We start from the raw sequence: 18,802 nt of genomic DNA on the forward strand, positions 1-18,802 counted from the left end.
TGTTATTTCATAAGGTCTTGTTAACTTTGAGAGAAAATGGTTGCAAAGCCTCAATTGTGTTTGAAAGTTATATTACTTTTACAAGGTTTGGACGAAGACTCAGAGAAATTCAAAAGAATTGCAAAAGTAAATACTTTTTTTCAGCCAATACAAAATACAAAACCATTACTACCACAGAGTTAAACACAGCATTTATTTACATTTAAATATTCAGCCAGGTTTCAGGTTAAGTTGACTTCTTTATCTGTCAAGTGTATTAAAATCTGTTGGACATCAGATGTTTGTTAAGCAACACCTGGGAAAAGCGAAATCAACATTTATAAAAGCCAAAGGTCCTGCAATCAGTAAAAGGATTGGTAGCACTAGCATGACAGAATAAAGGAGTAAATAAGAATCGCTTTATAAAGCGATAGTGACATTTAGAACTTGGTTTATTATCTTACTGACCCTTCAACCTAATAAACAAATGTACTTGCTAGGGGTGTAACAACTGACTCAATAGATTATTCAATTTATGTTCCTTCTATCCAACCAGATCAATTTGTTTGAGGCAAGTTATTAATTGAATTGACCTGTTGTATACCATTATAAATCCCAGCAGACAACACACAAGTGATTGCAGCAAAAAAAAAAGATCAAACCATCATTCCAGTCCAATGTGTGGAAACACTTTGAATCGACCAAAGACGTGACCAGACACTGTGCTAGAATGTTCTAATAATGTTCCGTTTGTATTTTTTTGATGTGGAAAAACACCAGCGGGCTGGACGTTATGAAACTAAAATGTGAATGAATTTGACATTCATTTTTGCTGACTTGTTTGTACACATATTTAATTTACACTTAATTATCTTGCAAGAAATACAAGGAATCTGGAAAACTTCACCTGCACTGTTCAGTATCCAGGTATTTATCTCTGAATTACACTGGTTACAATTCTTTACCTAACGATGTCCTGGATCAGTTTTAGGTCAGTGAATCGAATCGTTCAAAATGAAACAATATCAACTATAAATCACAAATGATAACAAGAATCAAATTGTTGCTAAAATGAATTGTTACATCCCTAATACCCATGCCGGCTCCGCTGCTATACATGGGTCACCCCCAAGGGCAGGTTCAGTGTCTTGTTCACATGGGCGGGCGGGCAAGGGAGAACAGAACCTGGGATCCTCCAGTCAGAGGTTATATGGTCTACCTCTCCACCACAGCTGAAGTGGTGCCAATTGTGTCAATATTTTGTAGCACTTCAACTACTGGGGTTAGGATTTAACACTTCAACATTTAAAACCACACTACTTAGATGCCTCTTGTGCATTTAAATAACAATGCTAAATGTATTTATTTTTACTAAAGGATATATGTGTCACTGTAAATTCATGCCATGTCCCCGTGAATCATAATTTGAGAAAACGGCTGCAATCTGAAGCCCTACAGTTTTAAGCAAATACTCATTTGTAAAGTACAAAATACTATTTTAATAAAACATGATTTGGAGTGCAGACAAAACCTCTAACCTTTTGTCCCACAAGTAACACATTAAAAATGTAATGTAAACAACATGCCGCATTTTTCTTTTTGATGAAATCTAATGTATGAACTAATCACAGTACAATCACAAAATAGCAACCTAAATAAATTAGTGTCATTATTCATTAATTAGATAACTTTGTTTCATTTCATAACATTTTTTTCCCCTCATATATTTACTATCAAGTCAGTCAGCAGTTTACACTCCCAGAGTGATACAAAGACGAGAGAGAAGTAGGATTTTGATTCCAAGCCAAATGCAGTTTAAAACAAAAAACCAAAAAAAGCATTTGTCACACATAAGCGTTAGAGGCTGTTGTCCTGGTGGTTTTGGTGGCACTGGAAATCTCAGAGATGGTGCTGGCTCTGCTGTCTGCCGGGGATCTGGTCTGCCTGGTGTAGGTCGTCTCGGTGCGACCTAAGGACGTTAGACTCTTCCTCGATGGAACAAAGTTGTAGCCAGGGATTTGGTATTGAGGATACTTATCTGTTCTGCAAATTCAAGGAATACAATTGTTATTTTTCTAGCATATGCAAAAGGACTGCATCAGAAAAGACAAGATTTAGGAACTTCAGTTTACCTTGACTCAAATGCTTCACGGCCTGCTAAAATACTGTAAATTAGGCCTCCAGTGACCAATAAGGTGGAGCCACCCCAGCCGAGAAAGACACCAACACCTATCTCAAACCTGGTAGTAAATACAAGAATAATCAATTGTAGTTCTTTTAAAAAAAATGCATCAAAAATGCATTTTTTTCACAGTTTGGACCTACTTCTGCTCTACATAGTTTGGGTCGTCAAACTCAGATCGGATTTTATTGCCATAATATGAAAAGGCCACCATGGCGCAGATTCCTGAAATAACAGACATACACCTATTAATGAGTGTAATCCAATGTGACTCCGTTCCATAATCTTCCAGTTTTACCTCCTACAAGGTAGTTCATTCCTCCAGCAAAGGTAACTTTGGCATTAACAATCTCTGACCCCCCAATCTTAGTGCACTTCATTCCCACCAAGACCAAAATTGATCCGAAGAAAGCCAAAATGATGGAGATGATGATGAGGGCCCGGCACATGTGAATGTCCCCTGTTAGAAAACAGAAAAAGGTCACCCCCAAACCAGCTTGTTGAGTCTAACCTCTAATATATTCGTCATTACTTACAGTTTAGAGCAAACAATGATGGAATTCCCTTACAGTCAGATACTCCTGTGGAGTCAGAAACGCAGTCCTTCCACAAGTTGGAGAAATAGTTGGATGTAGTCAGGACGATGCCGCTAACCTCCGACCAAGTCCAGATTTCAATCGGCATGGTAGAACAGACCAGGATCCATCCGGCCACGCAGACCACAAAGCAGCCAATCTCAGTGTACATTACCACAGTTCTGTAGCCCATGTTGGCACTGATTCCAGCCTCTTGACAGGAAAATGGCCAGTCGGACCTACGGAAGGTTAGAGCAGCTGTAAACTCAGAGATGGCAGCTCTGAACTTGGAGATCAGCGGTGTTACGTCAGTGGAAAATCACCCCGAGGTACAGTCCCAAACACTCAACTGGACATGTGTACATCATCACATGTTTTGCTTTGAAATGAACATCCATTGTTTTGTAAAGATTGCCTCATTGAGTGTTTGCCGTTGATTCCAAGAAGCCTTCCACTGTGAAAGTCCTTTTTTCAAGGGAAGAAGTAACAACAAGATTATGTGATTGAATAATATAATGTAGCCTAAATCGAACGGAACAGATCTGTCAATTTTAAAAACGGTTTTGCACCAACATCACTGAAACATAATTACCAGAAAAGTGAAAATATGAAAAATATAGAAATTATAAAGTCACTTTTTTATTAATCTTTTGTACCTCACACATCATTTACACCCACAATTACACATTCTTACAATTGGCAAATATATACTTGCCAATTGTAAAACCATTTTTTTCATAGTCATTTATAAAATCTAAAGATATGAATTATTCTAAAACCAAAACGCAGACGTTTTAAAAAGGAACAAGTAGAGAATACTCATCAAAACTCATCCCCATACTCAATACTTCTTAACAGAATTAAATCGTATTTGTTGAGTTTTACATTATTTCAGTATCTATTATACTGAAACAAGACATCTAAACAAGTGTTGCACAGTTAAAATAAGTACCGGTATATGTTTGTTCATTTAATGAATTTACAGTATATTGTAAGGAAACAAAAAAAAACAAGTATCAAAATTGGTTGTTTTTTTATTTTGTTTTTATATCCACAGTTTTTTTTTTACTGAATTCGTTTGTAAATGTTATTTTTAAGAACTAAGAGGCTGGTAGGAGATGTCTAAAGGCAAAAACCACATTTGAAAAATGATCGAGCATGTTTAATTTAACTCAGTTCTGACTTGCTTCCTTTTGCTAAATATTAGAATGCATTCTCGATTCTATGTTTGCTCCTTCAAAATTACAGATTTTGTTTAATATCACTTTCCTTGACCAAGTAAAAAAGAGGAAATGCTAATTATGCTGACTGATAAAATGCTCTGTAAATTTTAAGTAAGTGCAACAGATTTATTTAGCAAAGTTTGTTCCTGAGCCACAGGAAAAAAAGCAGAAAAAAGTAGGATAACTTCTTTTTTCTTGACCCTCCAGTTTGCTTTTCTTTAATACAGTGACTACAGACATAAATGTTGTATTGAACTGCATTTGTTTGGTTTGTGACAAACCATCACAGTAAAATGAAGAAGAAGAAAAGACAAAAATTGCACAGTGATAAGGTTTTATTTTTTTTCAAGTAAACAAACAAGAGAAATATTTTATTGTGCCATTATCTATCAAAATTACAAAAAAACATGCAAAAGCCGTGTTTAATAAAGTACATTTCCATCTTTCTGTACTACACAGAAAATCCTATCATGACCACAACTTGAATTGTTGATTTTGTTCTTTTACATTTTCCTGTCAAATGTTGACATTTTTTAAAAGTCTTTAGGTCAGAGGTCATAGGTCATTAAAACATTCATTTTGGGATTATTTGTTTCACAGAAGAGGATTGAATTTTTTTTGTTTTTTTTCTAATTTTCTTCCTTTAAAATAACCTAGCTCAACAATGATTTACAAAAAAATAACTTTAATGCCAAACATTCACAATTCTGCTGCAGTGGGATAGATAACCAGTCTGTCCAATGGTTTTATGTATCAATGAACTTTTCTTCATCATGTGAACTTCTTATAGCGCTCTTTTTAAACCAGATTGTGTAGTCGATTTCTTTTCAACTAATCAAGTTAGCCATAAGATGTTGTATTCCTAGATGTTGTGCAAAAGGTAAAAATGAACAAATCTGCAAAAGGACATGACAATTGGTCAGTCATTGCAGTCCATTCTTTCACACTTCACATGAAAAACATTCTATACATTTTCCAAACTAAAAGCGTTTTACACAAAAGCGTCTCTCTCTGAAATTTTTGTTGGCATCGTCCCAGATAGTCTTGAGATTTGGCTGGTGGTTCGTCCGGAGCTGTAATATTCGTACATCCTTGAGGGATTGTATCCAGCGTACATGGATCTTCCTCTGGCCAAAGGAATCATGTATGTGCCCCCATCAATTGTTTGTACTCCGCTCCTAAATGACACGAAAAGCAGGCCGATTAGTTTAATGCGATGCTTCCATTCACAGAAAAAGATCATAGAGAGTGATTTTTGTCACCTCCGACGGTAAATTACTCTGAAGACTGTCACAGCATAAAGAATGGCACCAAAGAAGATTAAGAAGCATCCAACCAGTCCAAGAAAAATAGGAGGACCCAGGTCGTATCTGGAATATAGGAAAATTGAGAGAAAACACAGATCTGTAGTTAAAGGCGGAGTCACACAGCTACTATGTACATTTTGCTCATATTGCACGGATGAAAATTGGTCATACGTGAATATACTTGGAAAAAGTGAGAGAGGTAGCTGTCTTTACATGAAATTTTCACAGATGTATTACAAATGAACCACGTTAAAACCACCGAAGTAGTACGAATAAACCACGCTAAAAACACGTAAATCAACGTAAAAGCCACCCCAAGATGCAAATCGTGCATGAACCGTTGTGTGTGATTATTGCGCTGTCTATTTGCAATTCATTTGTGATTTGTGCCTCAACATTGTAGGATATTTGCGCCCTATATGCCATATCAAATAGGGTGCGCAATATCAAATCACGCACAATTGCACAAGACTTATGTAATAATAGTGCATAAACTATGTAAAATTTGAATAAACTGCAGAATTCTCAGACAAAAAGTATGAACAGTTCAAAACCGAATTCCCGTAAAGACTTTTTGGTCAAACCCTCGATGAGCGTCTGCGCACATTGAAAACGACCACAAGAACGTTTATCACTAATGTTTTTACATGTGCAAAATGTACGTAAAAAGGTATAGGACAATGAACATCTTACTTTAACACTCCTGGCACGGTGGGAGCAAAGGCGACCTTGGCGATCCTGTTTATGTATAAGCAGTAAGCGGCAAGGTTTGACACACCTGTGGGAAGAAGTTTCAATGAAATCAGGAAAAAAATAATGGCCAAACATTTCTGCCATTTACAGAGTAAAATTTACCTTCTCGTCAAAAACTCACCTCCACCAAAATGGAACACGGCTCCAGAAAAGACCAGTTTGTCTTTGGTTTGTTCAGCCCCTCCAATGTAGGTACAATCCATTCCAATGAAGCAACACACCACAGCAAAGAATCCAATAGTCAACCCACACATCAGCAATCCCCTCACTGCCTGAACGTAATCTGTGAGACACCCACAGAGTTCAAAGACATGACATAATCACAAAGACAATAAACAGTTTGTGACAGTTTGTAAGTGTGGATTGATTTTCAATGTCTCATTGTTTCTCTATTTATAGATTTATATTTATAGAATTTATAAAATTTGACCAATTTTCTTTCACAGAAATTAAAATGTTTAGCTTATAGGTGCTATTTTTTAAATTCAATGTTTCATGGTGAGATGAGAAACAGGTTTACCCTAACTTAACAGAGTAAGTAGTGTCATTTTATAAGGTTTTGAACTCAGAACAAAATTCTTTGCCAACTTCTTAAACTTTTTGCTTTTGTTAGTACATTAGCTTTTGTTAAATTGAAATTAGGTTTTAATATTTTAATCTTTGTTTTTAGAGCCTTGCACAGTCAAACCCCTGACCTTTTAACTACCTACTCTCTTGCATGTTCCTTGAGGTCCACTGACAAGAATCTTATGTGTTCCTAAAACTTTTAGCTGACTTTTTATTTTATTATCATTATTTTTTACTTGTGTTTTACTTAAATGCCTGAGTATTGGGGTTTACCTGCTTTAGCATCTTGTACTATTTTGCACTTTTTCTCTGTTTTTTTCCTGTTTTAACATTGTAAAGGACATTGTTAGTTGCTCTATGTGAAAAGTGCAATATAAATACAAATTTACTTACTTACTTTTGCATATTTCTCGTACTTTTTTGTCCTGTCTTTCCTCTCAAAGTATATGTCCAAAATAAAATATTAACTTCCTTTGTGCATTTTAAAGAAGAAGTAACAGTTATTTACATTTCTGTGTCAATATAACCCTCATGCAAAATCAGAATAACACGCGCTTTCAGGTTATTCTTCTGTGCCTTGATGAGAAAACATTAGGTTTTGTGTACATAGAAAGTGCATTATAAGCCAAATATATTTTTTACTATACTCAAATATCGTACTAAATAAGGCTAAGCTGTCCATCAAAATAACATTTCCACAAATCAACCAAAACAGTGTTGTACTGCATCACACATTGTGCTAGCTTTTTTCTTACAGCTGACGCTCCAGAGAACCGCGTAATCTCTGCAATTGGTGACGGCTGTGGAATCGGTGAAACAGTCCTTCCACAGGTTGGACCAGTACCAGGCCACCTTGATAATGAAAGATCCTCCCTGTCCTCCTATCTGGGTGATTCTCCAGTAGTCCATAGCCATGGTGCACAATACGAACAACCATCCCATCGAGGAGATCAAGAATCCAAATATTTGGATCAAACGTTTCCTCATTTTTAAAAAATCAAAACTTTTCTAATAAAGCATCAGGAAAAAACAAACACTGCTGGTTAACTTTACTTTGGAGCGATGTGCTGAACCTATATGTCAGACGATGACGAACGTTTTGGTCCTCAGAGTAGATGAGGGCTCCACACGTTTGTGTCACATGTTTACTGTAAACACAATGGAGTCTGCCTTCTGCTTGGAAAATCTGACATCTTTAGTCAAAAACTTCCCTTTATCTACTTATAGTCAATCATTCACATCTCATCAGAATAGGAGTAGAATAAATTACAAAAGGTAGTTGAGATCCTTCGTCAAAAACTTTCTTTCAGGACCAGCTGGTTTAAAATCAAGCCACAAACAAAAATGCATCTTCATTGCATTTGATTTATAAATAAAAATAATTTAAAATTTTTGCAGCTTCAACAGCAACTAACTTCAATCTTTATCGTTATTGTAACTGCAGCACTATGACAATTCAAAAAGACAAAATAGCTTTAAGCCTTCTGGCGTAGCTACAGTATTTATCAGAAGAGGGAAAATTCTTTCTACAGCAAAAACAGCTCACAATGCATCCAAACAGCTATTCTCAAACTGTAAATGTGGCATTCCAGACCTCCAAAATGTTGCCACGTAGAGGTGAAAAAACAAACATTACATCACCTATAGAGGTGATGCAAAAGTCACATTGTATGTCACCTTATGCTTCTCTCTTTTCTGCAAAAATGTCCAGAGGAAGTCAACCATCATTTCCCCCTCTGTGATCCTGTCAGTCATAGGTCTGCCCCACTTATGCAGACATGTTCATTTGAAGTTTTAAAAAGGAAAAAAAACTTTATTATTTGATCAGTAGTTTTGCTTTGGTTTCCTATTGGGGGGGGGGTCATGGAGACCTGCGTATCACCACATCAAACAACAACACAGGAGAAAATGGGAAAAGGGAAAGGGGAAGAGTGTAGTGAGAACTAAAAAGTTGGACATGGAGCAATCTCAGTGAAGTCAACACAAGTTGCTTTTGGCTTATGTTATGGATTTCATTTTTGAGTTTAATAACTTAAACGTTTTAAACCGCTGTATAGTGACAGAGGTCCCAAATAAATACAATTTATTACTATTACCATTACTACTACTACTATTATTATTAATAATATAAGTAACTGTTTACAGAAGGGCTACATTTTTTTACCCTAACAGATTAAATTTAAATTACAGTCAACTCTCCATGTTAGATTTTTGTTCACAACAAAACCGTTTACCATCACTTTGAAAATACAATAAAGCTTTATTATATATGAGTGAGTTCCAAACCTTTAATGTTAGTTCAAGCAAAAAGCTTTGATCTTATTGCCTAAAATCCATTTGTTCTAAAAACCTGTGCAGCTCAGCTGAGAAGCTGCACACTCCTCTGGTGCAGGCCGAACTTCAGCCCTGAACCTGCGCACACCATGCTGGAAACAGACACTTTTGGCTATTTTAGATCATGTAAAGAACACTACAAAAACTGACCACCGTTTACACAAAATACGTTTTTATTATTTGCAGTAAGGGAAATGTTATGAAAACAAAGATTAATATATGCATATTTATTACATTTATACCTTCATCAGACACAAAGTCAGACAGCTGAGTAAATCCAGAGCAAAATGTAAAAACATAATAGTCCCCACTAGAACCCTAAACAAACCAACTAGACCTGGGATACAGAAAGAAAAACTAAATCAACCAAAGATTTGTAAAGTAGGCTAAACAAAGCAAAACGGATGGAATAATTTGTGCCTCCGATATGAAAAATAATTCCAAGATGAAAAGTGATTTCCAAACTACACAATGGAATTTCCATTTTGCTATTGAAATTCAAATGATACATTTTAACCCTTGTGCTATCTTAGATGACCCCACCCTTACATAGACGTGTTTTCCCTACCATGACAAAGGTGGAAAGATTTCATGTAATCCATGGACACCAGTGAAGATCATAAATCATTGAAGAAAAAACGTTCAGCGCACTGTCTAGTGGGTCTAGATGACCCAACTCCCAACGGTAAAGTGCCTAGGATAGCACAAGGGTTAAATGTCAGCCCTACATGACTGCAGCTCTGTGAACAATGTGTGACACATTGTTGTTCATTCTTATGGAACTGAGCTGTGCTCAGTGGGACAGGTTTTTTTTTAACACTGCTGCCATCTTCTGGTGAAATATAAAAGAGTTTTTTTTTTGGACGCTTGTGTTTTTCCTGCCGACAGAGCAGACGGGTTATATTTTCTACAATCCACCTTGTGAAGTGTGTGTGTCGAAACTACACTTTGTACGTACTAAAGGGTTAAACTAAAATATGGTGGGAGACAGTTTCTATGGATACTTCCTGTATGCAGACAGATGTGCACAATCCCCCTCCCACCGAAGGGCCGTGAGAGTCTCCATTCCCACGTCTTTGCTTTAAAAACATCAACTATAAGTGCTTCCTGTAAAGCATTCACCATGTATACAAGTTTTTTCAATAAGAGTGTTAAAGATAAAAACTGGACTCTTTTGACAACTGTTTGAACAGAATGCTCAAAAAATCTGAGAGAAAAATAGTCTTTGGTTTATCTGAACTCAATGTGAAAGGTTTGGATTTTAATCCAGATATGAGATATTGTGAAAAGAGAATCCAAACTCCTGCAAAAGAGTCTCGGTTTCAGCCTGGCTGGAAAACTACATAACAGAAAGGCCACCAATGCAAAGGAATCAATCAAAACATTATTTATCCAACCACGTTTGATAAAATCAAATCACCTTCATGTCAGGTTGATTTTATTTATATTATTGATAAAAACATTCTGGCAATGCAGGGGTTGAACTTTCATTTTACTTTTGCACTCCGGGAACTCTCTTAGCAAAATGTAGTACACTTGAAGTTTGTTTCATTAAGTATATTTGTGTTCCATTTTAGATTGTAGTATAAACACACAGTTTGGGAAGCATACTATCTAAATACTTGAGACTAAATTTGAACATTTTAAGTTTACAGTATATAAACTTCAAGTATAGTACCTCACTTTGAGTATAGACTAAGTATGCTTGTAGTTCACTTAAATAGATTATTAAAGGAGTTATTCTGATTTTGTTAGAATTTTCAATGCAGCTAAACACTTTTTAGGCCTCAGATCATGCAGGCCTTGTAAAAAAAAAACACTTACAACACACACTTTTGTAAAATCTCAGTTTCTGACTTAATCACACACTCCCATTAATGGGAATATTAGTAGATTGGAGCAGACCTTCTAATCTGGAAGCAACTGATTCAGGACCTTTGTGATGTGGGTGCCTGTATGAAGTGGATTCATTTACAAATCACACCAGGTGAGGGCACGGGCCACGCATTACCCACTTCCTGTACACGCCTACTTTTCATGCGCACTTTAGTTATACACTTTTTTGAAATTTCTCTTAACTTCTAAATAAATTCTGCATGTGAAGACAGTTGGATTACTGATCCTGAGAATCAGCAGACTCACACGGAAAATCCCCAGTTTCCAAAAGAAGGAATAAGGAAAAAGGCGAGCTCGTCTGTGATGTGACGAATTCCATTTATTTTTCTTTTATTCCACTTGAAGGCTTCTAGAGTCACAATTTCTTAAATCTATACCACAGAAAACAACATGTATTTGATTTCAACATTTTAACAAAATAAGGAAAAGCAGAAAACCTAATTGTGGAAAAGATTTCAATCTGAAAAACGTCATAAAAAAAAACACAATTTACACCTGAAATCAATAAGCTGCAAATCAGAAATGATTTCCGTGTCAAATAGAACCTGCCAGGTTTGCTGTATTTCTTCCACTTTCTGTGGCTTTTCATTTTCAAGAGGTAACAGTATCTTTCACTATATAGATGGTTTATGTTCACCTGGTTCACACATATGCATTTTTATCAAAATACTGAGCCCTGGAGGCATTGCTGTTGGCGGCAGACGGCCTCGGGTTTGCCGCTTGTGCCGGGACTCTTGTGATGGAGGTTATGTGAGAATGAGAGGGAGCTCCTTTGTAGACGCAGTTCGCCTGACTGTGACTGTAAGAAGCAATCAGCACATAGGTCTTTGATTAACAAGAAGAAAAATCAAAAAGATGTTTTTGAATGTGCTCACCTTTTAGAAAAAGATTCTGTGATAGAAGAACAGAGAACGAAGCCTCCCAGAATACAGAGGATGCCCCCCGCCCACCCTATAAAGAGAGCAGCTCCCAGCTCATACCTGAAACCACAAAATTATTTAAAGCCGTCTGATTTAAACCCATCAAGAAAACTTCAAATGATGTCACACACACTTTTGATCTATAATGAAAGGGTTGAAAAACTCTGATGTTATGCGGTGTGCATAGAGGGAGCACGCAGCTATAGAGCAGAGACCTGGAAAGAACAACAAATTTGATTACATTTAACCAATTACAATATTTTTGAAAAAGCTGCCGCTTCATTAATCGTGCCTACTTACCACCAAGAACAAAATTGATCCCAGCAAAACAAGTGGTTTTGGTTTTGCTTTGGTCACTTCCTCCAATTTTTGTACATTTCATCCCCACAAGTGCAGACACACACCCAAAAAAGCCCAAGCAGACGGCCGCAATCATCAATCCTCTGCACGCTTGGATGTAGTCTGCAAAACAGAAAGCCATTATTTTGCAAATGAAAGACTCTTTTGCCTCCATTTGGTATTTTTATCGCTAAAATCTACCCATTGCAACACCTATAACCATTCCCCTTCTGTTTAGTTAACATGCAAAAGCAAACAATACTAATTTGTCACAAGGTATTGGAAGTAAATAGTTGCCACTGAGGTGTTGGTCTGAAATGAGCAGTTTCGTTAGGATTTGAAAGGGCAAAAAAAAATAAGTGAATTTTCCAGTTATTATCTGAAACCAGTCACCTATGGTCAAAACTGCCGGAGGCTCTCGCTAAATGCCTCTTATATCATTCAGCTCCAAGAACAAAGGCTAAACATTGACATATTGTGAGGTGAGTATTTGTTTTGGAAAGCTGCACTATAGCCTCGAGAAATGCACCAGTTTGAATAAATTTAAAACTCTGAAGTAGTAAAGACAAATCACAAGATCAATGAGGATGAACATTTACCGCCTCTTTAAAATGATAAAGATTCAATTTCAATTCCGTTTTTTAAAATCATTTCTTAGAGGTTGCCCCAAGGCGAGAGTAATCAAAACAGATGAAATAAGATTCAAGCAAACGGAGAGCAAGAAATGTTTAGAGAGCACCCTTGAAAGAGTATTTCACAGCCCCCCCCCCCAGAAGGAAACAGAGCTGACCCTCCAGTGCCATCATTGAAGGAAAGTCCCTGCAGTTGGAGACCCCAGTGGAATCAGTGACACAGTCCTTCCACAGACTGGCCCAGAAGGTTGAAGTGGTGATGACCGATCCATCATTGGACGACACTTTCCAGTAGTCTGTTGCCAGGGTGGATGACTCCAGCACCCACCCCGAAGCGGCCACAACGAAAGCCACGATCTCCTGATACATGCTGGTTGTGCTCGAGCGACGGGGCGTTGATGGGTAATTTTGGTAAAAGATGAAATTGATCCGTCCCAGGCAGGTGAGAGCTGATAAAAATGAAGCTGGTCTCTGAAGTTTCAATGGAAAGGCTGTGATTGATGGTTAATGTGTTCTGGACTGTTATATTAAGTGGGAGGAGTTTGGCCCTTAACATTAACATGGCCTGTCGTCTACCTCTGTGCCCCCCCCCCCAAGAAACTGCAAGTCATTTTTTTTTTTTTTTTTTTTTAAATCTGTGGATGCTTCATGATCTCACCTAAACTTTTTTCATTGATTGCTTTCTTTATTTGTGATGCTTAAAATTTGGGAAATGTAGCCATTTTATTTTTGATTGTCTTTGACCTGTAAGCACTTTAAAAAAATAATAGATGCATAAATCATTTTATAAATAAATGTTTGAATCAATAATCATGTAAATCTGTTTATTCCTATAATGTGTATTTTTGATTTTTTGATCTTGATTTTTATTTAATTTTTATGTGTTCCAGGCGATTTCTTTCAACTTTCAAATGTCGTCTGGTGAGAATAAATGTCACCTTTTCTCGTCACCTTGCAGCGACACTTTTGATTAATACACAACAAATCTACCTCCGTTTAGATTACCTATTAACAGCTTGTCACTTCAAAGTCAGCCAGAAGAAACTTTTTTTTCAGAAGGAAAATAGGAGGAACATTACAACAGAAGTATTATCTCCAATGGAAAATCTGCTGCTTGTTTTTACTGTAAGGATAGAGCTCCCTCTAGTGGCTGCACACTGAAACAGAACACCAATAGAGGACCTTGCAGTGTGGAGTTTGCATGCGTGGGTTTTCTCTGAGACTCCGGCTTCCTACCGTCCAAAAACATGCTTCATAGGTTAATTGGTTACTCTAAAGAGACTGGCGACTTGTCCAGGATGTCCCCTACCTTTGCCCACGAGTGGCCGGGATAGGCTCCAGCAGCCCAGTGACCCTGAAAGGGTCAAAACGAGTTTAGAATATAAATGAATCATAAAATAAATGAATCTTAGCATTCTTCTTTTTATGTTTTTAGCCTCAGTGTTTTTCTATGGGAATCCTTTGTGCCAGGGCTTGCCTGGTTTCGGTCTGGGGTCGATGCTGTAGTGCTGCCCTCGTTGCGGCAGCTGGGGTCCAGCTAGGGAGTGGACCCTGTTGCTGTCCCGATCTGGGTGGGCGCTGTGGCGATGCTCCATTGACTGAGCTGGTTTCTTGAATGACTACATTCCCAAAATAATATCCCCACAGCAGTACCACATGTTTATATTGTAAGTAGTCATGTTTTCATGCCTGTGTTCATTGTGTGTAGGGTCATGGGGGGTATGTCATTGGAGGGGGCCAAAATGGATGAGTTAATTTTAATTTTCTTTTTTTTTTGTTTCTTTGTTTTTTAACTGTAAAGCATTTTGAGCTGCGTGGCATGGAAAGCAATTTTTATTTTAAATAAATAAAGCTTGAAATGTGTTGTGACTTGAGTTGCTCATAAGTTGGTTTGACCAGATCAAGTAGCTGTGGTCATTTGTGATGAACAAGCCCTACCCAATGTTCAGACGTGCCGAAAATGACACATTTGATAGAAGTGTTTGTTTTGGAGGCACATAATAGCCCCAATATTTGGATTGTTTTTGTTATCCTGAAAGCTTTTGCATGAATCTAAAGTTACATTTTCAGTTTTAGGTTCTCACCAGTTTCCACCTTGTCATTTTCTCTGGCCACGCCTACATAAACATCCCTATTTCCTGGACACAACACAAATGTGTTAAATGTTGAAATGAAAACACCTACAATAGTAAAGGGGCGTGACATCACCCTTTTGGATCATGTAGGACTAATGTATCTTTTGTTTCAAGATTTTTCTGTCTACCAAATCTTTTTAATTATTTATTTGTTTCAAGAAATTTCAGCTTTTGCCTAAACACCTGATGACCTTTTTTTTGTAAAGTAAGAGGGAAGAAAAAAAGCTGAGAGCAATGATCGCTTTAAAAACAAAAAAAAAAAAAACCTTTAATTTCACTTTGTGGCTTGAAATTCCGCAATTCCGGAACTGGCTCAATGGTTAAGAAACCAAGTATGGAAGATAACCCCCCCACACAAACACACACACACACACACACACACAAACACACACACACAAACACACACACACACACACACACACACACACACACACACACACACACACACACACACACTTCACACAGGATCAGTATCCAATCATTTACTTAAAATAACAAAAAAACAAACAAATATAAAAACCTCTTACCACCCTCAAACCACAGAGGAGACTTCCCTTAGGAAGACAGATTCAGATTATCAAGATTAAAAAGCATCCTCCATAGTAACGTTTATTGTTTGTAAACATATTTTTTTCCACCATCATCATCATCATCATCATCATCCAGTTTGTCTTTTGAATGAATTTTATTGAATTTTTTTGGACAAAAAAAACAAACAAGTTTCACAACGCAACAGATTCCCATAGAGTCCATGACAAAATAACTTTTGATCTCTAAGCTGCAGGCACAACATGAGGCATTTTAACAACAGCCTCAGACTCTAAACCAGAAAAGGACTTAAACTTATTTGAAAATATTAAATACTTAATCATTTTTACAGCACAAGTCTCTTTTGCTAAATTTTCCGTTCACTGTTAAAAAAGTAAATAAATTAAACGATCCTTCTTCTCGAAGCTGGAGACATTTTGAATCTTTGATTTCATTTTCAGCATATTATGGGTTGTCAATTCAGAGATATTAAAAAATGCCAAATTTGATTTCTTAACTTTTGCCTGAGATTTTTATTGAATTTTCACTTTTAAAAGTTTGAAAACGGTTGTTAAATTCCGCTGCATCCAATTTTCCACGTATAAATAGATGTAACTTTTCATGAAAATGTTTGCTCTCAGGATGGCACTGCTCCTCACAAAAAAAATAAAAAATTACCTAGCAAATATTGTGCAGTGTTTTTTTTATTTTATTTAAATGATCAACCGTAAGTTGTTTTGTTTTTTTACAAAAACAGACAAAATACAGTCCTTGTGAATCTGAAGAAAGTGGGTTCTTGAAGCCATTTTCACTCGTTTTTCTTGCTTTGTTTTTCTCTTAACACCAAGAAAATAAGAGTAGGGAAATACAAATACTTTAGTACTTTCTTTCTTAGAACTAAAGTAAAAAATAACCAAATCCCTTTCAGTAAAAGAAACTTTTCTTCTTAAATAAAAAGACTGATTTCTTGTGCCTTTTATTTTTTTTATGGTTGCATCACTGCTTTGTTTTGTATGCTCAACGGCAAGACTACAGAATTACTAAATAATAGGGTTTCAACCTATGGTCACAATAATTGATTATGGAAATAATTATTTATCCATCCATCCATCCATCCATCCATCCTTTTCTAAATCTGCTTAATCCCTTTTTGGGGTCTTGGGGTTGCTGGAGCCCATCCCAATTGTTGTTGAGCAAAGGCAGTTTGCCAGTCTGTTGGAGGGCAGAAATATATCGTATAGTAATATGTTGTTTTAGACTGCTTGTTCAAAAATAGATTTAACATCAGGTACTTCTAGAGGCCATGTGAGTAGGAAAGTTGATTAAAACCAACTGCTCTGGTTTCCCTGTTTATGAAATTGTGACTAAGTGATATAAGATTGACTAAAATCAGAAAGCATAAAGGTCAAAAAATCTTTTTTCTTTTTTACTTTTGATAGAATGTCACTATTCAAGCTGATTCTGTAACAAATAATCTGAATGTCATAAATTAGGTTTTTAAAAAGGAATTTACACAGAAAACCTAATTTTTTACAGGATCAAACTTTATTCCAGGTCTGAAGAACAGTTAATTTCTAGAAGATCCGACTTAGGCTGTGAAGCTCTGATCTTACCTTCCAGCCCAAAGATGGTGTGATGAGGCCTGCAGTGCAGAGCTCCAATGGCATTTCCAGCACAGTTTTTCCATAGACCCTGCAGCACCCACGTCGCCGTGATGACTGAGGATGCCCGGCTGGTGGCCCTCCATTCATTGGATACTGTAGCACCAATAATGGCGCCCAGCCCCACCAGACCACTGAGGAAAGCCACAATCTGCAGGCCTGCCATTTGACAGCTTCAGGAAAATTGTAAGACTTTAGATTAAAAAAGTCAGAAGAAATCAAATGTCCTCAGGCCACTGCATTACACTGTGGACATGTGTTTCCACAGGATGATTAACAAACAGGACATGTCTCAGTGTCTGCGGAAGGTACCGGGAGTGAAACAGTAAAGAACACCGGAGTTAGACATTAAGCTTGGAAGGCAAGGATGACAGAAGAGCCTTTCTATGTGCTCATGTTTGGGTCTTAAGATCGTCAGGTATCATATTAACGTAAAAAAAAAGGTGTAATCATTAATCGTTAAAACAGGAGAAAAGCAGGTGACAAAGTCCAGTCTACTGGTTCATCTATTTCAGTTCACAGCATTGAGCAACTAAAGACAAATGATTTGCCAGCTCCTATGTGAACATCTTAGGAAAAAAGAAAAGAAAATCGCCATAGTTTTTAAAATATGTATCCTCTTAGACTCAGTTTTGTTTACATTTAAAAAACAAAACAAAAAAAAACAACATATATGGAGCAAAAAGAATGAAACTGCCAGAAAAAAGAAGAAAAAGTTATTTTTTCACTATAAATTTAGAAATTTCTGTTTTTTTTTTCTGGAGTTAATTTGTACAAATAGGTTGAATAAAAAAGTACATTTTAATTAGGCTTATTTTTTTGTTTATTTGAACTGTATGTGGTTTAATCTGAGCACAGGTGATGGTGTGAGAAATGTTAATATGATGCAATGTTTAAAAGGGAGCAGACAATTATAAGAATTGTATTCTTCAATTCTGCTCCCTTCCAATCATGAAAATGTTTAATAGGTAAAACAAACATGTAAACATTTGGGCATAAATAATTTTCATGAAAGGACGCAATAAATAAATTAAATGAAAATTTGTGCCAAATGTAACATTAAGTTTGAAGAGGTTTTCCTGGAAATGCTAAATTTTCCCTTTAAAAAGCTATTTTGATCAGAAACTGTATTAGTTGTATTGTTAGCCTAAGTTTAGAAGTTTTTTCTTTGGCTGATTATAATTTATTCCTGCCAATTTTATTGTAAATGTGTTGTTCTATCCATCAAACCTGAACACTGTTAGGTGTTGAATATATGTAAGCCTAAGGACTGTGTTAGAAAAAAAAAAGTCAAATATCACTTCTGTCCTACGGAGCCCCTAAAGGGCCATTGATAGAAAAAAAAATGGAGGAAAACATTTTTTTTTTTGAAGTAAACATGTCTATGAAGACTCTCATTCATCCAGGTTGGTTCCATTCTAGCCAGAGAGAAAGGATGGTTTGAACGAGGAGTGAAAGAAGCCATCTTTGTCAAGAAGGATAAACCTTCTCTTAATAAGAATGGTGGTCTCAGGTTTATTCTTCCATCCATCTGCGGCAGTGTCTTGAAACCTAAACAAACCAAACCAGTTCCACCTGAGTCGTTAACCGCTGAAAGAGAGGACCAATTTGGAGAGTGAGTCACTGGCTCCCAAACCCCCAGCTGAGGACAAAGGACTATTAACGACCCGAAACCATGTAGGCTAAGTGGACAATACCTCCAGTTTCAGGTCTGACTCCTCCCCCATGAACGCATATATATACCAGCTCCTAGACCAGCTAATTAAGAATT

The 18,802-nt window shown here is 36.7% G+C and overlaps 3 protein-coding genes across 4 annotated transcripts; all 3 read right to left on the bottom strand.

Annotated features, from left to right (window-relative positions):
• Window positions 1-851: 851 nt before the first annotated feature.
• Window positions 852-3,058, bottom strand: LOC101166513 (claudin-10-like). The gene is made up of 5 exons (XM_004081941.4): window positions 2,698-3,058; window positions 2,460-2,621; window positions 2,305-2,386; window positions 2,112-2,219; window positions 852-2,022 (listed from the first exon to the last, which is right to left on the bottom strand). The coding sequence occupies exons 1-5, from the start codon at window positions 2,927-2,929 to the stop codon at window positions 1,824-1,826; spliced, it is 783 nt and encodes a 260-aa protein (XP_004081989.1). The 5' UTR covers window positions 2,930-3,058; the 3' UTR covers window positions 852-1,823.
• Window positions 3,059-4,343: 1,285 nt separating this feature from the next.
• On the bottom strand, window positions 4,344-7,670 carry LOC101166759 (claudin-10-like). The gene is made up of 5 exons (XM_004081942.4): window positions 7,342-7,670; window positions 6,141-6,302; window positions 5,960-6,044; window positions 5,222-5,329; window positions 4,344-5,137 (listed from the first exon to the last, which is right to left on the bottom strand). The coding sequence occupies exons 1-5, from the start codon at window positions 7,571-7,573 to the stop codon at window positions 4,951-4,953; spliced, it is 774 nt and encodes a 257-aa protein (XP_004081990.1). The 5' UTR covers window positions 7,574-7,670; the 3' UTR covers window positions 4,344-4,950.
• Window positions 7,671-11,110: 3,440 nt separating this feature from the next.
• Window positions 11,111-17,433, bottom strand: LOC101166512 (claudin-10). Of its 2 annotated transcripts, none has more exons than XM_004081779.4 (5): window positions 16,984-17,433; window positions 12,037-12,198; window positions 11,870-11,951; window positions 11,692-11,796; window positions 11,111-11,615 (listed from the first exon to the last, which is right to left on the bottom strand). In XM_004081779.4, exons 1-5 carry the CDS (start codon window positions 17,195-17,197, stop codon window positions 11,459-11,461), a joined length of 720 nt encoding a protein of 239 aa, XP_004081827.1. In that variant the 5' UTR covers window positions 17,198-17,433; the 3' UTR covers window positions 11,111-11,458. The 2 variants fall into 2 exon arrangements, with proteins under 2 accessions (XP_004081827.1, XP_004081826.1); XM_004081778.4 differs by lacking the exon at window positions 16,984-17,433 and adding an exon at window positions 12,866-13,284.
• Between the last annotated feature and the right edge of the window lie 1,369 nt (window positions 17,434-18,802).

The sequence above is a fragment of the Oryzias latipes genome, chromosome 21 (genome assembly GCF_002234675.1).
Source record: "Oryzias latipes chromosome 21, ASM223467v1".
Classification (NCBI taxonomy): domain Eukaryota; kingdom Metazoa; phylum Chordata; class Actinopteri; order Beloniformes; family Adrianichthyidae; genus Oryzias; species Oryzias latipes.

Excerpts from the sequence above, each read along its gene's own strand:
- LOC101166512 (XM_004081779.4), bottom strand. The coding sequence starts at position 17,197 with ATGGCAGGCCTGCAGATTGTGGCTTTCCTCAGTGGTCTGGTGGGGCTG. Across the intron at positions 12,199-16,983 it reads CACCATCTTTGGGCTGGAAG|ACTACATCCAAGCGTGCAGA; the intron begins GTAAGATCAGAG and ends TCTGTTTTGCAG. Across the intron at positions 11,616-11,691 it reads ACAGAATCTTTTTCTAAAAG|TCACAGTCAGGCGAACTGCG; the intron begins GTGAGCACATTC and ends TGCTTCTTACAG.
- LOC101166759 (XM_004081942.4), bottom strand. The coding sequence starts at position 7,573 with ATGAGGAAACGTTTGATCCAAATATTTGGATTCTTGATCTCCTCGATG. Across the intron at positions 6,303-7,341 it reads GGTTCTCTGGAGCGTCAGCT|ATTACGTTCAGGCAGTGAGG; the intron begins GTAAGAAAAAAG and ends GGTGTCTCACAG. Across the intron at positions 5,138-5,221 it reads AGAGTAATTTACCGTCGGAG|GAGCGGAGTACAAACAATTG; the intron begins GTGACAAAAATC and ends CGTGTCATTTAG.
- LOC101166513 (XM_004081941.4), bottom strand. The coding sequence starts at position 2,929 with ATGGGCTACAGAACTGTGGTAATGTACACTGAGATTGGCTGCTTTGTG. Across the intron at positions 2,622-2,697 it reads ATCATTGTTTGCTCTAAACT|GGGACATTCACATGTGCCGG; the intron begins GTAAGTAATGAC and ends GTTTTCTAACAG. Across the intron at positions 2,220-2,304 it reads CCAAACTATGTAGAGCAGAA|GTTTGAGATAGGTGTTGGTG; the intron begins GTAGGTCCAAAC and ends ATTTACTACCAG.